This window comes from Cynoglossus semilaevis, chromosome 4 (genome assembly GCF_000523025.1).
Source record: "Cynoglossus semilaevis isolate Cse_v1.0 chromosome 4, Cse_v1.0, whole genome shotgun sequence".
NCBI lineage: Eukaryota > Metazoa > Chordata > Actinopteri > Pleuronectiformes > Cynoglossidae > Cynoglossus > Cynoglossus semilaevis.
The window spans coordinates 10,846,695-10,866,808 of NC_024310.1; the positions used below are offsets into that span (position 1 = coordinate 10,846,695).

Consider the following 20,114-nt stretch of genomic DNA (forward strand, 5'->3'; position numbering starts at 1 on the left):
TGGATGGAGCTACCTCCACTGCAGGATGTAGCTGCAAGCTCAGGCACACTAGGAGTTCTCTGATAGCTTTAGAGCAGTGACTATCAACTGACAGCACGCGGGCCAAATCCGGCCCACAGAACGGTCTAATCCGGCCCACGACTGCATTCCAAAATTTGTGAGGATCAAAGAGAAAATAGTGAGTGATCTCCACTAAAACATTAAAGCAACTAAAAAAACAACTGGGACTTAAATCAGTAATCGCCATCATGTATGACTCTATTTGAAAAAAAAAAAAAAAATTTGTATAATTTTTTTTTAATGGGTGGCCACCAATATGTCCAGAAAAATGTCTGGCCATTCAACACATACAGTTGGTGACCCCTGTTGTTGAGAATCGGATGAAGAGTAATGGCATATTGAGTATATTTTTGAATTAACAGCTGCATTGTCTAATAGGATGGTGGATGAGTGCATTACTTTTATGTGTTTTCATGTACACTCACAGTCATAACTAACAATATTTGCCTCATACTTCAGAAAGAAAATGGTTAGCCCCATTTTCCTCCCAATTTACATAGCTTTTATTTAGTTTTTTAATATATATATATATATAATCTGTATGACTATTTTGCTGCCTTTTATATACACTGCCACCTATTGGCCTGGAGGCCACAATACCTACCGTGATATGCATCTGTTTGGATGATTTCACTCCACTATGTGCTATAAGCCGGCAAAAGAGCTCACAACAAAGTAGCCAGGTCAGATTTACCGTTTATTTATCACTCTGGCTCCAAAACTGTGATCACAGTAGCGTGGAGAGGTAAAGTTACCTAATTAAAGGCTTAGACACACATGAGTGGGTGTATGTGTTCTTGGAAGTCTTGTGTATTTGTAGATGTGTCCGTTCTCACCATTGTGTATAACTCACCCATGGATAACGCAGTCTTCTTCTGAGAGTGTTTGATGTGCGTCTTATCTGCATTTTAAAGGCCAGCAATATGCAGGGGGGAGGAGAGGGGGCGCTGGTCATTACTCTGACTGACAGAGTTTATGTTTCCGAGGGAGCCGTAGAAACAGGCAGATTAGATAAGGTGAGTGATTGGCCAAAGGAGATTTATGGCAAGAGAGTGACAGTTAACGTTCACCTTATGTTTTTATGGACCGTGTGTGCATTTGTGTTTGAGGGACTGTGATCCAGCAGCTCCTCAGGGAGTTTTTAACTTTATGAAAAGCAACAGGGCATTTACCTTCTCAGAACACCTGGAAAAAACGGGAAGAAAAGCAAACACTGCACAAATGGTGCTGGGCGTCTAACATCTGTCCTCTGTCCCACAGTATTGTGTCTTTGTGAAAATGTGTCTTTTTTTAATTTTTCTTCATTTAATTATTTATGTCTTAGTGCATATCCCATGTCAAGAAAGTGTATTAAATCAGATGTTTCTCAGTACTCTTCTTGTCTCAGCATTTCTAATGCATTTCTGGTGACTTATGGTAATGACTGTGCTCTGCTCATCATGTGGTCCCTAGGGTTCGAGTGGAGGATAAAACATGACATGTCTTTTATTCACTGAATAATAATAACATGAATTGTACTCTCACATACCACATTGTTATGTTCACTATCTCTGTTCACTGTCATGCTGTTTATTATTTGGCTATTCATCTTTGGGTTTTTGTTGTTCTGTTTTTTGTTTCCTTTTTAGTCATGTCTGGTAAGTTGAAATGTCACCCGTCACCTATTCACCGCCCTGACAGAGACAGGAAGCTGTCACAACCCCCCTTCATCCTCCTCCCATCACCTCTCCACCCTCCAATCAGCACTCATGTTTCTGTTGTCACGGGCAACAGTGACAAAGGGACATTAATGGGTAAAAATATGCTCAGCTTGAGCCTCCAAGGTAAAGCTGCATCATTTCATTCTATTACTTCCCCCTTTTATGCATTACCAAAACCCCATCTCATTTGTGGACGAATTATGTCTGTATTTCAAATGGCAGCTTTAGATTGCTTTATTTATGTTCAGCATGGCCCCTATAAAAGGAATGGAAATTTACAGAGATTTAATGCATTTGAAGCCCTATTATCCACAGTTCTCCTGAATTCACAATGTAAAACAGCCCGCCTCATGCTCTCTTTATTCAGGGTACTGCTCTCTTTATACCTGACCAGCAAGGCCTCGCTGCTACTCCAGAGGTCCATGGGTGACATTGGGCTATGACACCCCATTTAGACATAGACAGGGTTTTTCATTAAGATGGATACTGCAACCTGGATTGGGCCCGTGCTATTGGAAGGTGTCAGCATGGACAGATGGCTCAAATTTATTCTCCATTTCCATGTAAATTTTAGGCGAGCCCTCGCCCATGCAAATAAGCGAGGGAATGGGTACATTAAGCAACCCTCGTGTTTTTTTTGTCATTACACCTATTATTTGCCAGTGTTTTGAATTTAATGAGTGCCATTTAATTCGCTGTGCACTCTCAATTTTAGTTAAAAAAAAACAGACCCTGAATGCATAACAACTAAATAGATTAAGCTGCACACATCAAAGCCCCAGTCAAATGTCCTTTGTCCTAGAGTCAGAAGACCACTTGTAGCAGTGTTATTATGACAGCATAATAATAGAGTATGTCATGTTTGTCTATTCAATGGCTAACCATTGTCGTGGCTGTTCTCTAGTTCCCCCCGCGTTTGTGGTAAGACCAAGGAACCAGGTGGTTGGGGTTGGCAGAACTGTCACTTTCCAATGTGAGGCCACTGGAAACCCACAGCCAGCCATTTTCTGGCAGCAGGAAGGCAGTCAGGTAAACAAAATAAACCATGATAAATGTTCTACTCCAAAACACTGTTTAGCCTCTTGGAAAGCATTCTAGCATACCCAGCGGCTTTGGACTTTGTTGCAACAGTTCACTGAAAATCGGAAATAGTTTGCATTTTTGGCCGAGTTTTATTATAAACAGTTAGTGTTTTCCAACCGAAACTGAAGTTTAAATGTATCTTTGCAGAACCTGCTCTTCTCGTCCCAGCCCCCTCAACCGTCAAGTAGATTTTCCGTATCACAGACGGGGGACCTGACCATCACAGACGCTGAACGCTCAGACATGGGTTATTACAGCTGCCAGGCCCTCAACATTGCTGGCAGTGTCATCACCAAGGCTCTGCTAGAGGTCACTGATGGTAAGTACGGCTTGTTAACACACAGTTTCTACACAGTCAATTCTCAGAGAAGGAATTTAATAGTACACTTAGTAGCTGATTGCTGTTCAACCTTTAACTGTTGACGATAAAACTCTTCTTCTGTAATAATATAAGCATACTGTGCAGCATATTAATATCTGAATTGAGGTTAGTGAGGTTTGGTCTGGCCTGTAGTATGGGTTCCTGTTAGAGGTAGAGACTCACTGGTGCCTGTGTACCCAGACCATGGCTCCGTATTTGGCTACGCGAGCCTCACACTGGTTAATGTTTCCTTTGGTATTCCATGGCTGACTTGCTGTAGTCTACCGTTGGAAGACTGTGGCTGTGTGGTTAGGTCTGGATTGAGTCCTCTTATTACTCCGCTAGCCAATCCCTGTTAACCGTGGCGGACTAACCTTGGTTTCATTTCCATCAATCCCACTGAGGTCCGGGCAGCTATTACTTTGTCTATGACACACCTACATTCATCCCTTCATTTACCGAACGTTCTTCTTCATTTCATACATCACGCTGGTATGTTCCGTCTCTCTTTCCTGCTCTCTTTCTCCTTCTGTCGTACTCTCTGGATAATAATAACAGTTATTATAGTAATCGGGCTGCTCTGAGGCCACCACTTCTCCACAGGCAGATCAAGTAATTACAGGTCATGCTGACAATGTTTTAGTAATTGCATCATCCCGTGCACAAAAGCAAAGACAAAGCGACCGAGCGACACAGCGGCCCAGGCTCTGAGGATTCCTGTTCATATAGCAGCATCATTATAGGGTTCCTTTATGCCATATTACATATTAATGACATGGCTCCTCAGCGACTGTAACTTTCCAGGCAATCAACAAAGATGACAGCAATGTTCTTAATATGGCTACTAATCCTACTGAGTGTGTCAGGCAGATGGCAAAGAACAAAATTCAAAAAGGAAACACATCACCGGAGCACTGTCTTTTCAATACAGTCTTTCTCAGTGAGGAATACGCTTTTTTTCTGTGTCCTGCTGTTGTTTTCGTATTGATTCATGAATCAAAAGCTGCAAAGGAGTGAAAAGAAGTAAACTTATGCAGAACATTGTCTCTTCTGGCTCAACGTTTCCTGAGCATTTTCCTCTTTATTTTGTGTTTATGGATTGGGGGATGGGTCACGGGATTGTTGGCCACAAGCATTCAGATGCTTAGTGCCAGGCATCTGGTAGAGCTGCAGCAAAAGACTGATGTTTCTGAGGCCATTTCATTTTAATTACACTGCTTTTATTTGGCTGAGTTTGACTCCTGCTGCTAAATGATTAGAAAATTGTTTCCAGCTCCTAAAATTGGATTCTATTCCTCCCTCAGAACTCGTGCGTACATTGCTACATGTTGTTTGTCAGATTGCCACTTTGCACTGGCTTTTGTGTGTTTTCTCACACAAGCTGGATGCAGTTGTAGAAATCATATGTTCTCAGTCAAACCACATGGACTCATTCACACCTCTCGTTTTTCCATAGTCGTATCAGACCGACCGCCACCAGTAATCCGCCAGGGCCCAACCAATCAGACGGTGGCTGTAGATGGAACTGTGGTCCTTAGTTGCATGGCTTTAAGTAACCCCACGCCTACCATTCTCTGGAGAAAGGATGGCTTACTGGTGTCCACACATGACTCCAGAATCAAACAGCTGGACACTGGTGCACTGCAGATACGCTATGCAAAGGTAAGACCATTAGACCCAGGTACAGACTGGAAATCACCATCATTTACATAAAACCCAATGTCGTTTGGAGTTAATTTGCGTGTTCATGTTAGTTCAATAAATATTTGTGTAATTGAATGAAGTAAAACCTTTTCATCAAAAGCTCCAATAAAAAAGAATAAAATTAACTTTGATGTCGAACTGTTGCAAATCACACTGAAAATGTGCTGAGCAGACCCCTGCTGGTTGGTAAATAAAGCATGTGTTTTCTGCCAGCAATCAGCTCTCAGTTGGCTGTCTGTCAGTTGTCACTGGTCTGAAAATGGCTCGTGTGAAGTCGAACAGTCTGTTGTTTCTGTCAGTCAGCGAGCACAGTGGATTTTGTATTAAATGTATCTTGTGTGATGGCAAGTTTGTGCGACGCTGAACATAATCTCAGAGAGAGGCAGGCAGGGGGTGCTAACGCATCTTCCAGTAGATTGCAAAGGGTCAGAGTTCACGTCAGTTTGTGGTGTTCCAATAAATGCTGCTGTGTCCTGTGGTGAGAAGTTTGCAGTGTGATTGGTCTGACAGTATGAGGAGATCCGTTTAAACGCCTCTCCTGAGGTGGCAGAGTAAAAACTCCACAGGAAATGTACATTAATGGAATTGTCATTTCTCCTGACAACATTTTAATTAATTCAGTTTTGACGTGGGACTCAATGTCGTTTAATAAAATGGTCGCACTTGACTTGCTCTAATGGAGTGTAGTATATATATCTATATATATTTATATATATAGATATATATACTTCTGTCAAAATATGGAATATTTATTAAAATTGTTTTCTATTAAAAAATCTACCACAGGACCATTGTAGTTTTAGTTGATTTAAAGAAATGAATAAACTAAAAGATGTATCTGCCGTACCTTTTCAACATGCTATTCCCCACACTTTTAATTCCCCACACTTTTAATTCTAATCTAGAATCATCAAATGGATTCAGTTGCTACGCTGCAGATTGTCAGCTCATCTGCTAAATGGTACAGTGACATCCAAGTCCAGTTCTCAGGGGATGGTAGCAAGACAGAAAGGGCTCCAATTAGTCTGTGATCCTGTGAAAATCATTTCCATTTGACTAGAAATGGTCTGTCACCTGACCTTTCCTGTTGGTTTCTGGTTAGAAACAGATATCGAGATCATTAGGCAGTGGCTGCTACCTGCTGTGGACTCGATGAGAGCTGCAGTCAACTGAGCAGAGCCAAAGAGAGTGGAAAATAAACTTTTATGTTTTCTCATTGATTTAACCGTTGCCAATTAAATCATTTCTCCTTCTCTCCTCCTTTAGCTCGGTGATACTGGCACTTACACCTGCATTGCCTCTACTCCAAGTGGAGAGGCTTCCTGGAAAGCCCACTTAGAAGTTCAAGGCACGTTTCATCTGATGGACTATGAATCCAGATTGTTTTTTATTTTTTAACTTACTATGTTCCAATAAACTATTTTCTTCTTGTTTTGCTCCTTGTTAACATGTAGAATTTGGAGTTCCCGTCCAGCCAAACAGACCTACTGACCCAAACCTGATCCCTAGTTCCCCATCTAAGCCTGAGGTCACTGATGTTACTCGAACTTCCGTCACCCTTTCCTGGAAACCTAACCTTAATACTGGAGCCACACCAACCTCCTACATTATTGAGGCCTTCAGGTTTTTTTTTTTTTTTTACTAAAAGCTATTATTTTTTATATTTTTTATTGTAAATGTTCACATCCTAACTGTCTTTACTGTGTGTCATCAGTCACGCATCAGGGAGCAGCTGGCAGACACTGGCAGAACATGTGAAAACTGAGTCATTTGTACTAAAGGGCTTGAAGCCCAGCGCAGTCTACCTCTTTTTAGTTCGGGCAGCCAATGCCTATGGGCTGAGTGATCCAAGTCCCATCTCTGATGCTGTAAAAACCCAAGGTGAGAACTTCCATTTTTTTCCAAGTTGGACTCTTGCACTCATGGCTTTTTGTTTTTTCTGCAGGTTCACACAGCAGTATTTCATTTTTGTACTTCTGCACACAGACATTCCTCCTACCAGTCAGGGCGTGGACCATCGTCAGATCCAAAGAGAGTTGGGAGATGTGGTAATCCACCTGCACAACCCCACAATTCTGTCTTCTTCCTCTGTCAGGGTGCAGTGGACGGTGAGTATATTTTTCCCCATCACTGCATTATTGCCACATGTTCTTGCCGGGGTTCTCACACAGCTGTGGCCAGTTAAAGATTGCCGTGCGGTTCATTGGCTATGGTAACTGGCCACCGAAGCTCCAGGGTTAGTTCAGTAATACCTATGGTCAATTTGTCTGGCAGTTCAAGCGAGCTAACGTGCTAACGTCCTGTCACCCCGCAGGGTAAGGACACTGCAGAGACCTGAAACAAGGTCCAAGTCTTCGTAGCATGAGCCTGGAGTTGGTCAGCTGGACAGAGCATTAAAAACCCTTTCCCCACAGTGCACCGATCACACTGTGGTGTTGACCAGGCACAATCTGCTCCACAGACCACGCAACTTAGTGCAGCAGTGTGTGGTGTGCTAGTTTGTGCCCTCTTAGATTGAAAACACTTGATGGCTGTAAAAATAATATAAGCGAGAAGGAAGAGGCGGTGAGCATAGCTTTAAGTGGAAATGACTTACAGATGTTAAAATGGATAGGTGGGAGAGGAGGAAGTAGAGGTAGGCCTGGGAGCTCATGTTGGTGTTTCTTTAATAGCGCAGGCTGCATATGAGGCACAACTGTGTACCTGCCTGATCTGGTTTGTAGATTGCTCAACAAAACACGTGAATACCTTTGTACATAAAGCCAGTCCACATTTCAGTACTTTGTAGGTTGTAATCTGAACAATATTTACTCATTGGTTAAAATAATTACCTTTTGAAACGAAGCCACTCCCACACACTTAGTCAGTCGGAAGCGTCAGAGTTGCTGATGAATGATGCTGAAGAGACGTTGAAAGGATAGTGACATGTCAAGACTGATTTAAAAAACATCACTGCCCAGATACCCTGCTGCCCTGGAATGTTCCAGAAAAAACACATGACCTGAATGAGGGAGACCAAAACTGCAGTTAAGCCTCAATGTTGTCTGGGCTTTGTTAATGTATTTCTAATGTGAAGTTTCTTGGGGTTTTTCTTTTTTGTGCTATGGTAAGTGGTTGCACAGTTTTCCGACTAATGAAAACCACCTGAGCCAGCAGCATTTTACAGGAGGGGGGACCAAGAAATCAGTAAAATCTTTACAAGCCAATGCTGCCTGCCTTCCACAAGGATATTAGCATATTGTTATACCATTTATGTCATGACTTCTTCTTTTGGAGGTTTTAATGGCAGTTGTATGACTGCCACCTTGTGGGTCTTTATTCTGCTGAGAAGAAAAAAATTATGATTGCAGTATTCCAGGGAGGTAAAGCTCCAGTGTGTATGAAATGCACCCCATCATTAAGTTCAATGAATGTTTCAGAATACTTCATTTAGACTGCACCGAATTTTAAAAAACCCTGCAGTGCTTTATTCATTCATGCTATTATATTATTCATTTAGGCAAGCAGCAGGATGGTAGGAGAAAAGCAATGAAACGAGGAACTCACTTTCAAAAATCCGAGTGCTCCTTTATTAGGAAATATACGGCTTACCTGCTCCGATATCTGAAACAATGACAGAGGATCAGTTGCACCAGAGTGTGATATTTAAAAACATTCATGGTTTGTGAAGTCTGACTTTAAGCGGTGCCTTTGTTTCAGTATTTACCACAGGGTAACAATGATGGGACTATACAAATCATGCAAAGCACTTAAAACATCTCAGGGAACCATTTTTATGAATCATTGTCTGCTCATAGGAAATTCCAAAGCTCTTACCTTTTAACCAACATCCAAAACCTACAGTTACTCTCAGCTACTGTACTTAAGCTGCACCTCGACTGATTGTAATCTTGACTCTTGTACCAAGATCCACTTTTCCCCGCCTCCCTTGACTTCATTAGTCCATCAGGAGTCTGGGGAACAGGACAGGATGAGACAGGCTGCTGTGGGAGCCTGGGCCCTGTTTAACTAGCTCCAGACTTAGAGGAACCGATGGCCAATGACCTCATACTGTGGTTTGTACAAATCACTGCTGCTCCAAATGGCGCATAGACAGACAGTTGAAAAGAGATATAGATGTGAATTGATAAGCTGAGGATGGATGTGAAGACTTTGCCTCGGTCTCTGTGAGTGCATAGATGTTCAGTGATTCAACGGTTAATTGTGTCATTTTCCAATATGAAGCACGGAGCACGCAACCATCTCAGCCTCACTAAACTTCTTTGTCTCTGTGTCATTCACTAGGTGGAGCAGCAATCACAATACATACAAGGCTACAAGGTGATGTACAGGCCGTCACCAGAGGGGCTGCAGCGGAGTGACTGGGCTGTCTTTGAGGTGCGCACCCCCGGGGAGGACAGCGCTGTTGTGCCACAGCTCAGAAAAGGCGTCACATATGAATTCAAAGTCCACCCCTTCTTCAACGAATTCCAAGGAACAGACAGCGATGTGAAAATTGGCAAGACGCTGGAGGAAGGTGGGGGATGTGAATGTGTGCCACTGTCTGTACCTGTGCTTTTGGGGTTTTTTTACATCTGCATGCACGTTATCATGTTTGCACAGTTTATAGGAACAGCTTGGGCTGCGTGTGTGAGAGTCTGGAGCAGCTGTACACAGCAGGCAGGGAGGAAATATTGTGTTAGCTTCAAATGTGGTGTATTCAGGCATGCTATGGCAAATGCTGGGCTCTTTAGGCAGCCCTATGGAAAGCCACGCACAGCACACTCCAGGAGGGGTGTTATCCTAATTCTTCATAGGGTGTGGTTGTGGCAGTCTCGTGAGGTTTGGTTGTAACCCAACTACAAATTTAAGTCTGCAGCAAACATTTAAGAGAAATGTGAGAGGAAAGTGTTTACCAAAGTGTGCGTGTGTGTTTGTGTTTGTGTGGGAGAGTTTAACCTTTTTCTGCCGGATCCTCCTTTGTTAAATTTTTTATTTTATTATTGTTTTCCCAGTCCCACACACATTTGTTGTGCTATTAAACGCCTTGTTTTATGGCCCTTGAACATTTGTCTGTCATGTTGCATCCATAATTATTTTGGCTTAATTACTGTTGAAACTCAGGTTGACGTTCACGCGGCAGTGTTCACTCTGCCATCACAACCCTGACTATTTTGAGTAAATGGTTATTTTTTTCGATCCACAAAAGAGTATGAATTATTCAGTCTCCATTTTTAGATAAAAGGGTGTAATTTGAGTCATTAGTCCTTTGTTCTCACCTCAGCTTCAGTCTCACAAAGATAATGGACACATTTCAACGACTCATTTTTAATAAAGAGAAGCAGCAGAAGACAGCATGCATGTATGAAAAAAATATGAACCTCTGTATTTTTTTTTTATTTTTATATTATCTTTGTCTGCATCTCCAGCCCCCAGCGCCCCTCCTCGTGAAGTTACAGTGACGGAAAGTGGGGACAATGGGACTGCTATCGTGGTCTCCTGGCAACCCCCTCCACCGGAGGATCAGAATGGGGTCGTCCAGGAATACAAGGTAACAAACAATTACAGTTCAACAAATATCAAGGTCTTAGCCTATGGGAGTGATACTATAGAGACATATTTAGAATAAAGCAGGGTCACAGACGGAGCAGTTTGGTGAGGACAGGGACAAAGGGACAATGCACAGACACAGAAAGGTAATGAATTCCTGGTGTAGACACACCTTTGTACACTCCCTGTGCTTCTCTTCTGTGAGCAGCAGAGACTCAGACACAGGGGAGACGATTCGAAAGCAGCCGAGGTTGTGGAAAATCTTAGGAAACAGTGCCACCTGGTGGGAAACATGGTGTTTTCATGTTAAAACTATTGTTTCTGCCTTCCACGAAGGTTACACGAAGGCCTTAAATGACAATGACTTATTCTTGTTTAAATTGTAAAAATGAGGTTTTACTTTGGATTAGTGTCCCGACGATTGGTGCCAGATGTGTGTTACTGATTGGGCAAAGAATAAGAACAATTTAATAAGATAATAATAAATATGATCAAATGTGAGCATACGTTTGAATAGACAAGCTTGTGTGTTGTTATGCCACTGCTCCTTTATTCTGGAACTGTCCAAATGCATCCCCACTGTGTCTATGAAACGACACAAATTTTGCCTGTTGCCCACAGAACCACGCTGATTCTGTAATGACCTCACTCTAAGCAGCACTTTTGTTTTGTTTGTTATTCTGCGGAATTCCTGCCTCGGAAAAGAGGAGCTTTTTTTGTGTCGCAGTGGGAATATGTGCTACTGGTAGAAGGAAAAAATGAGGCAAGGCGAGGGAGAAACGTTAAACCGCAGTTAATTTTCCAGGTAAATGTTTCTGCTGATGGAGTGATAAAGTAATTTCATGGTTTTTAAGACCAGCCTGAGATTTTTTCCTACTCATTACACAGCATGGTCCCTTGTGAGGATGTTAACCAGTGGGAATAGATAGAGGGTAAAATGTGTGGACAGTTTTTGGCTTCAGGTCTCTAGACCTCCAGTTGAGGTAAATCTAACCTTGTCCATGTGACCTTGGACCTTTCAGACTCTCTGTTAATCAAAAGCATGTGATCATCAACTGGTGGCCCGTGGCCCAATTCAAGCCAGGACTGTATTTCAACAGTGCCCCCCCCCCCCATTGGCTGTAACACTTAGGTTGATCTTCACAGGAACTGAACCTACTCTTTGTTTCTCTCTCGTGTGTGGCAGATTTGGTGTTTGGGTAACGAGAGTCGGTACCACATCAACCGCACAGTGGACGGTTCCACCTTCTCCGTGCTGATTCCCAGTCTGACTCCTGGAATTCGCTACAGCGTTGAGGTAGCAGCCAGCACTGGAGCCGGTCCTGGGGTCAAAAGTGATGTCACATATTTTCAGCTGGGTGAGTAGAACCAGATGACTCTCCTGTGCCCCCTGCACTCAGAACCGATCTTATTTAGATAAATAATAATTATGGCACTTCTCTAATTATATTAAAAGATGCAACACTAGGTGTTGTCGAGTAAACACACAATTATGGAATTCCTTCCTTTTGAGTTACACGTTCACTCAAGCCCTTACCTGCTGGTCCTCGTGATTGATGCTTAAAAAAAACTGTAATTTTGTTTAATTATTCCAACACAAACAAACGTCAACTTGTCATGAAAGAGGGCAATTGTGTTTTTATGTCCCCTGAAATGGCTTTAGCCTTTGTTGCTGGCGGTCGGTAATGTCAACACAGCTACTTTACATTCCACCGTGCCAAAAGTATTATGCTGCCAGCCCCACCCTGCTCCATTCTCCAGGCATAGATGAAATGTTTTGTTTTTTTGTCTCTGCCTTACCCAAAACAACAAAGGCTCATGGATGCTCCACGCTAGGCTCACACAATGCATTATTAATGCTGGGAAACACATTTAAGCTCAAGCTGATTGGAAATGTTACAATTACTCCTAGTGCTTTTTGTTCTTTTGGTCCAGACAGACAGATATTTTATGGTATTTTGTCGCTCATTATTCCACAGAGCTCCGAGCTGACCTACTAAGTAACAGGATGGAAAAAAACATGACTAACTGCATAAGTGAAGAGACAGAGGCAGGGAAGTGCATGCGGATTTAAATGTGTGATTGAACGGCCCTGGATGGGCATGAAGACGAAGCAGTGGCTGTAACTGATACGATTCCGCTCACTCCAAGAGTTCCTCTGGTGATTGTCGCCATGTTCCAACACTCCAGTGGAACAATGGACAGCGTTCTGCTTAAATGCATTTGTCACGCTTCTAGCTTCTGTGCGTCATCCTTAGCCCTAGATACCTGTACAGTCCCTGGTAGGATGCTTAGTCACATTGGCATGCTCCATTCACTGGGTGCGTCAAACCACAAATTAGAAAGATAGAGAAGGCATCTGAATGGAGATGCAGACGGCATTAGACAAAGAAACACAGAGAGATGTGGTGGTGGTGGTGTGGTTAGAGCAGGGAGCTGGCTTCTTTGGAGAAGTGTTTTTGCCTCTGGCTTTGAGAGTTGACAGACAAGAGTGGCTACAACATTAAAAGACTTGGAGAAAAAAAATATGAAGAAAAGCAACAAAGACCTGAAGAATTTTCAGAATGACAGGGGGTGGGGCATCCGACAGAAGTCTTTCATGTACCGAGCAAAAGGGAAAAGCACGCAGAGAATAAAGAGATGTGAAAAACAGAGCGAGTGCGGCTTGTGAACAGCCACACCACAAAAAAGATGGAGAAGGAATTTGAATGCACATCACAGGAGAAAAAACATACACACCTGGCCATTCTTTTGTTCACCACATTCTTGAATCCTACCATGATTTTATTTAACTTTAATTTTTGACAGTAAAACAGTTCCTCTGTGCACACGTCTCCGTTTTAACGCTGAGGTTCAACCACTCTGCTGTTAAGCGTCGGCTCCGTTTGAATGTTTTTGGTTTCTTTTGTGTGCTCACCTGCTGTTGTTGACAGAGATTTGTGATTTGTGAAAGCTTTTTGAAGAATAAAAGCAACTCCATATTCACAAACCAGCCTCTCCTGTTCACATGAAGACTGCTTTGATACAGCAGCAGAATAAGAAACGCTAAGTTCAGCTTCAGGTCTTGGTGGTTTTATGCTTTGATTTCCTGTGTGTCTGTTTATTCCTTATATTGGACTTAAAATTATTACTTGATTTTGTTTTTGTTCATCATTGCCTAATTTTATGTCTCTAGATGCGTCGGGGCGGATGACTGAGACTGGTGCAGATGAGAACCCCCTGACCCAGCAGATCTCAGATGTGGTCAAACAGCCGGCCTTTATCGCGGGGATAGGAGCTGCGTGTTGGATCATCCTCATGGTCTTCAGTATCTGGTTGTACAGACACCGCAAGAAGAGGAACGGTCTGTCCAGCAGCTACGCAGGCATACGTAAAGGTCAGTGGGGCATTTGGGGAAAATTACCTCCTTAAATTTTACAAAAGGGTTTTTGTCCGACACAGTGCACAGTGCAACATTGAAGTCACTTCCTGTCAGGGCTGAGTTGATTGGATTGATTTAGCGCATTAGCTGCAAAGTAATGTTTTTCAGCTGCCGTGGCAGCATCTTTGAGGTAACCTTTTTGGACTTACCTGAACCTGTGTGGAAACGACGGAAATCGTATATGCCCACCCTCTGCCCACCATAGTTAAAGTACAAAGAGAGCTATTAGCCTTTCATTGCAAGTCTCATTGATGTTTAGAAGAGCCCTAATGTGTTGCCTGAGGCCAAGCAGCTGCTGCCTGTTAGTACGACCTGCACTAAACACACTTCAGGAACTTCCAGGGTCAGATTCACCTTGAACCTGGAAACACACACACAACAGTCTCTGCTGTTAGTAATTGGATGCTGCCTCATAGAAAACACTGGTCACTTGTGTTTTTCCATGTACAGCTAACAGTAATAGCAAATGAAAGATGAATACAAATAGTATAATTTCCTTGAGGCAGGAACAACAGGAAGTGGCTTTCTTGATGCAGGTTTATTTGAAGTTTCTTCTATGTCTAGCGTGAAAACTCTGGTCTTCACTCTGGTCATTTTAGTCTTAATTGGCTCATAACTTCACTGCTGCGCATTTGCATCTTAACTTAGAATCTCCTTTCTCTCGCTGTCTGTGACGGGAATCTAAATGAAAATAGTCATTTCAAAATAAAAGTTGACAGCACTCTTAGAAAAACATATTACACACGTAACATTTTAAAGACACGTAAAACATGTATTGAATTCAGCGGTAAACAATGATGATTAAGAACATCAGCTATAGTTAGTACAGTAAGACCCTCTTCCCCTGTGTCTTCAGTTCGCTCATCACTAAATCTCTCCAAAGGTTTTTCTTCAGTGCAGTTGCCAGACGGACTTCTCTTCCCCTCTGTGCTACCAGACCCCAGACGCTAAGGTCACTGTTGGAAGTGGTAGCCAAAAATATGTTTTAGTGAGAGTGTAAGTGTATAATTGCAGCCACATGGAGTAGCTAAGTGAATTTGGTTATAAAGGGCAGACAGACAGACGGTCTGTTCCACCTTCAGAGTAACTATACATGACTTACAAAATATTTGTTTAAGCCCTTTTTACTCCTATGTCCAAGTGGAGACAAAGTGATGGTAAGGTTATAATTAAAGTAAACAGCAAACAATTATATTATTAACTAGTAAAATAAGTAAATACCTATACAAGTGACATCATTATTTGTGATTTTTAACATTTTAGATTCAGTTTTTGGGGTTAAAAGTGGAGTAAAAGTAGTAACTTATTTTCATATTGAGCCTCGTACACACTATGGCTTTAAATAAGTTGTGAAATAGTCGCATTTCTGGCATTTTTTCCCCCATGCTGTTGCAAAAATTGCACTGGCTGACAGTTGGCGAAGCACAGTATTGCATCAACTGCATGAGATGCTATACCATTTTCACATCTTTAAAGAAAAAAAAAAAAAACAAGACCAAAGTGAATTCTAGAGTAGATATCAAAAGACAACCACAGCCTTTACAGAATAAAAAGAATCTGAAATAAGCTGATGTTTGTTGCTTATGAAGCCCATCTCCACCAGGGGGGGTGTGAGCAGCAGAGGGATGTGGAAGATGCTGTGAATATTTAGGATCTCTATCTAGTGTGTGATCCCAAACCATTAGCCTGCTCTTGGTTCAGTCTAGGACTGGAGCTCGGGTTAACACTCATTGTCAACATTTGTCTGATGGGATCAAAGACTTTTGGAAGAACCCTGAGGATACAAGCCGAGATGATGAACACAGATTTGTGTGTTTTTCTGAAAATGTCACAGCTATTTATTTTGGTGAATGGAGAATTAATAATGATGTGTTTCTTTTTTTATTATTGTTTCAACAGTGCCGTCCTTCACGTTCACACCAACAGGTAAATATTTTCACCCCACGCGTTCTGTGTTCTGTATATGTTCTACATTGACGATGATGTTCTTTCACTGTAATTTAAGAAAACAATAATTAACTTCAATCACACACCTATTAAATACTTTTTTTAAAGTATCCTATGGATCTGCTTATAATAATTACAGTTATAACACAGTTGTTGTATTGTGTCAGAGTCACAGTGGTGAAGCAGAGGCACATCATTAATCATACCAAAGAATAACTAGTCAATGTTAAGAATTTGATATTTTAACAGAAGAAATACCTGTGAGGTGGCAAAGCACGCAGCAGGAAATCAAGTCTCTGTGTGTTTGTATTTACCGTCCACTCTTTTGTACCCATTTATGAACTTCCATCTGGAATGCTTTGTTCCCTCCGGGGGTGTGCCATGGGTGTTGGCCAGAGGAAGTAACAGAGACACTTTTTTGTGGTTACACTGACTGGTCCCAGCTGTGCACAGGTTGTTCCTTGGCGGTAGCAGCTTTGTTTGTCTGTCTGCCTCCAGGCACACACTGAGGCAGCATAATTCTGCAGTGGCTAAATATTTGTTTATAATAATCTCCTCCAAAAATGCCCAGCCAGTGTAGGAAGAACACCCATGCCTTGGTGTATAGTGTAAAACCTAGATGTGACATAAGAATGGTGGTTATTTTTAATGTAAAATCCGGATGGTGCTTTACATTGAAGTAGCTGTTAAAGATATGTTCCAAGTACATTCTGTGGCCAAAATTAAACTTAGATTTCCTTTAAAGGTTCACTGAATTGAGGGGTAAGAACCTACAAACTCGACTTCTACATTTCTTCCCTCAGGAAAGGAATTTTAATTAAAGTTTGCTATTTATCTCCCCTTCACACACTGTTGGCTTAAAGCTTCTTGGAAGTGTCCACCAAGCAGTGAACGAAGCTTCAGACACTCCGAGCCAGACAACCTAAGAGCTCTGTCTCTCTCTTCTTCATAAGCTGCTTACAAAATTTTACCCTGGTTCCGATGATGTTTGTGTGACTCAGTTAGCCCTGATTCCACACACTCACTGGGACTATTTAAATAAGTTTTAAGAAATTATGACAATTTACGACCAAAATAAAAATAATTTTTGATGATATTGTGCTAATAGTGGATTTTTTTATTTTATTTTAGTGGCATATCAGAGAGGTGGAGAAGGTGTGAGCAGTGCTGGAAGGTAAGATTCATGGTTTTATTAATGCATGATAATATTTTTAAGCATTGCCATCGAAAACATATAGGTATTAAAAGATAACTTGAAAATTAAATATGTATACATTATTGTTTTTAACAGGTAAGTACAGTGATCTAGGTGTATTTCTATTTCATAAACACTAGGGGGAGTGCTGTGCCTTTCTAAATAGGACAGGCAGCATTGGACGGGTAAAGAGGACTTTAATATGATGCGCAGAGGAACAAAGCCCCATAAACAGTAGCGTGGTTTGACGGGAGCCCATCCTACTGCATCCGAAGTAGCAGAGAAATAATATTTGGCCACAAGGCTGTGCCATTGCATCACTATCCACAGCCACACAGACCGCAGCCACAATGCATCTCCTCATGTTGTGGAATGGTGCATTGTGCAGAATGAGCCCTGACAAACACTGCACATCTTGCTAATTCCTTTTCCTAACAACAGTTCACGGGGTCTGGCATGTTTTCATCACAGCTAGAGAAACCCTAAAACACACCAACACAAGTCATAATACTAATAGTTAGGCTGTTTTCACAGCACAGAATATACACACAGCTGCATGGTGTTGACATGATAATGAACACTTAGCCTGGAGCCATTAGCAGAAAATCCAAATTCATTATATTTTTCCAGTTTGGTCGTTGAATCCAATATGCGGCATGGCTTTGTCAGCTCCGGACAGAGACAATGGCATTCAACATCAACATACAACTGCCAGAGTGATTGAGGAGCTATTGTGGGATTGTGTTTGGCCGAACAAGACCAGTGTGTTCGTTACCTAAAATGAATCCAGAAAATAAGTCATTTGAGTGGGAATGGGGAAATGTAATTCTGCTGTTTGTACATGCAAACTGAGAGTCATTTTGTAGAAATTTGAATACTGTGTGTGCTACTGGATTAGTACTGTGGTTTTCATTATATTTGTATGAAAGACCTGTTTCAGTTTGAAATGGGAGGTTTTTTCTTTTTTTTTTTTCATTTTCTCTTAACACAATGTCTGGCTGCAGGTCAGAATGAACTTTAGAATCTCGTTAAACAACAGATCGGCAGTTGAGTTGGAGTCGCAGCTGAAGAAACACATTAAAACAATAGAGAAGGATAGCCGGGCAGCTCATTTAAAACTGGTCTGCACTGGCTCCACTTGGCTCCTATAAAACTAAAAATACTTTTTAAATGATAGAGATGTTGTTTGACACAGTGGAAGCTACTCTGGGAGCATTTGAGGTTCACTGACTGTGCAGGACATGCATTTCCCAACTATGGGATGAGTTTTATCTTCGTGTCCAACACACGAAGATCGCTAATGCTCATGAGGGCTTGGGAACGTGTCCTCGACTCTGGGCTATTCAAGCACACACAATCAATTCAACTATCCCTTACAGTATTTTTTTTATTCAGTCCCAGAGTCTACGAACCTCATATGCATGTGATCCAAAAAGGCTAAGGTTTAATGTCTATATTATTTCATTGTAGCACTAACTCTTGTTATTTTTTATTTGTCCAACATTGATGTTGTTGTGGTGTTGGCTGGCTGTTGCTAATGGTTTGTTCCCACCTTTCCAGACCTGGTTTGTTAAACATGGGGGATTCTGCCACTCAGCCCTGGCTGGCTGACACCTGGCCCAACTCCTGCTCCAACCACAACGATTGCAGCATCAACTGCTGCACTGCTGGCAATGGCAACAGCGACAGCAACCTGGCAACGTACAGCCGACCAGGTATGAAATCTTGACCCTGGCTTTTATTGCCAACATCCTAAAATAAACAATAGCCGTACAAAATGATGAAGCAGGCCTTGAAAAGTAAAAGCAGAGATAAGAAACTCGGGCACCAGGGGGATCTGTTGGGGAAAAAAAGTAATACCTGATATCTGGGCTAGCTCCCTGGAGAGTTTTTCCTTGTATCCTTTTTGTAAGTCTTCTTGAGAAAAGAAAAAAAACTGAAGAAATATTAGGATTAAGAAATACTGTGGGCTTGTGTTTGATTTATCTGAGGTTAAAGTAGAGCTGTTTTAGGCAGGAAATAAAAGGAGCACACTGAGAGGGGCTTATGGCTCTACTCTGTTGCTAATCGAATTGCTTTGCTGATTTCCATACTGTTGTTATAGCCGGTAATGTAATTTCCCCTAAGTGCTCAGTTATTTAAGAAATGTGCAGCGGGCGGCGAGGTCATCCCTGGACTGTAGGCTGTGGCTAGAAGCCGAGAAAAAAAAAAACGTTAGAGGGTAAGGTACACCTGGTGGAGCAGATGGAGAGGAGAATAAGGAGCGAAGAGACAGAGCTTAGGTGAAAACATGCTAAGAGATGAGTGGGAGTAGGTGAGACACTTTGCCTGATTTGAGCAGTGGTAGGAGTGTACTATCATTCCATCATGCCTATAGCCCTTCTCAATGAGACTTTCTAGCTCTACAAAGTCAGAGAGCAGGCATGCCTTTGCATGGTCAAAACAAAGGCAACCTTCTCCTTATTACAAGTTAGTGTACCATAAAAATGCTTTTGAAACTGTTATTTCAAGGTAAAGCAGTTGTGTAACGTTGCTTTAATGTATCGGATCACTGGCAATGCAGTGCGGTGTCTGTAGTGTCAGCCTCAGGGGAAAGCGGTGCGTTTACAGCAAGGTTGCTTTTCTTCACATACACACCCAGCCACAGAGAGACACAGTATGAAATGTATGAGTTCAAATCACAGCCAAAAATATTATAGGTGGATCAAGGCATATATTGTGTGTTGTTGAAAATGTTGAAAAAAACAAAGTCTCCTCATGATCCTGGACTGTAATAACATGCTTCACACATATGTACTTCAGGACTAGACCTAAATAGTAACACATTAAACATCTATACACAGTAAAACATCTATAATCATGGCTCCAGACCAGTGTGGTGAAAAACTTGTGTGTTTTTATACTATGGTATTATTAATAATATTGGTCATTTACTTCAAATGTGTCTTCTTCCATTCAGAAGTGACAGGCAGATCAATTACATTATTGTCCACTAGGTAGCAGCATATGGCTATTATTAACTAAACAAATGAGCGACTCAGAGCTGTGCTTCTTTCTTCAATTCCTACCAGTATATCAGGGTTGTGTTCAACTAAACATATCAGGGTCTCATAC

At 41.8% G+C, this 20,114-nt stretch overlaps 1 protein-coding gene across 3 annotated transcripts in view; it reads left to right on the forward strand.

The window, feature by feature from the left end:
* The window catches only part of LOC103378049 (roundabout homolog 1), a 222,460-nt gene that overhangs the window by 192,472 nt on the left and 9,874 nt on the right, over positions 1-20,114 (forward strand). For all 3 annotated transcript variants that reach the window (XM_008309098.3, XM_008309101.3, XM_025055060.1), the window contains 15 exons: positions 1,689-1,697; positions 2,665-2,789; positions 2,991-3,162; positions 4,661-4,866; positions 6,175-6,256; positions 6,363-6,531; positions 6,623-6,789; positions 6,895-7,016; positions 9,193-9,424; positions 10,317-10,438; positions 11,624-11,795; positions 13,613-13,813; positions 15,758-15,784; positions 16,937-16,979; positions 18,561-18,715. In XM_008309098.3, coding sequence (XP_008307320.1) covers positions 1,689-1,697; positions 2,665-2,789; positions 2,991-3,162; positions 4,661-4,866; positions 6,175-6,256; positions 6,363-6,531; positions 6,623-6,789; positions 6,895-7,016; positions 9,193-9,424; positions 10,317-10,438; positions 11,624-11,795; positions 13,613-13,813; positions 15,758-15,784; positions 16,937-16,979; positions 18,561-18,715 — 2,004 coding nt within the window. The remainder of the gene's footprint in view (positions 1-1,688; positions 1,698-2,664; positions 2,790-2,990; positions 3,163-4,660; positions 4,867-6,174; positions 6,257-6,362; positions 6,532-6,622; positions 6,790-6,894; positions 7,017-9,192; positions 9,425-10,316; positions 10,439-11,623; positions 11,796-13,612; positions 13,814-15,757; positions 15,785-16,936; positions 16,980-18,560; positions 18,716-20,114) is intronic.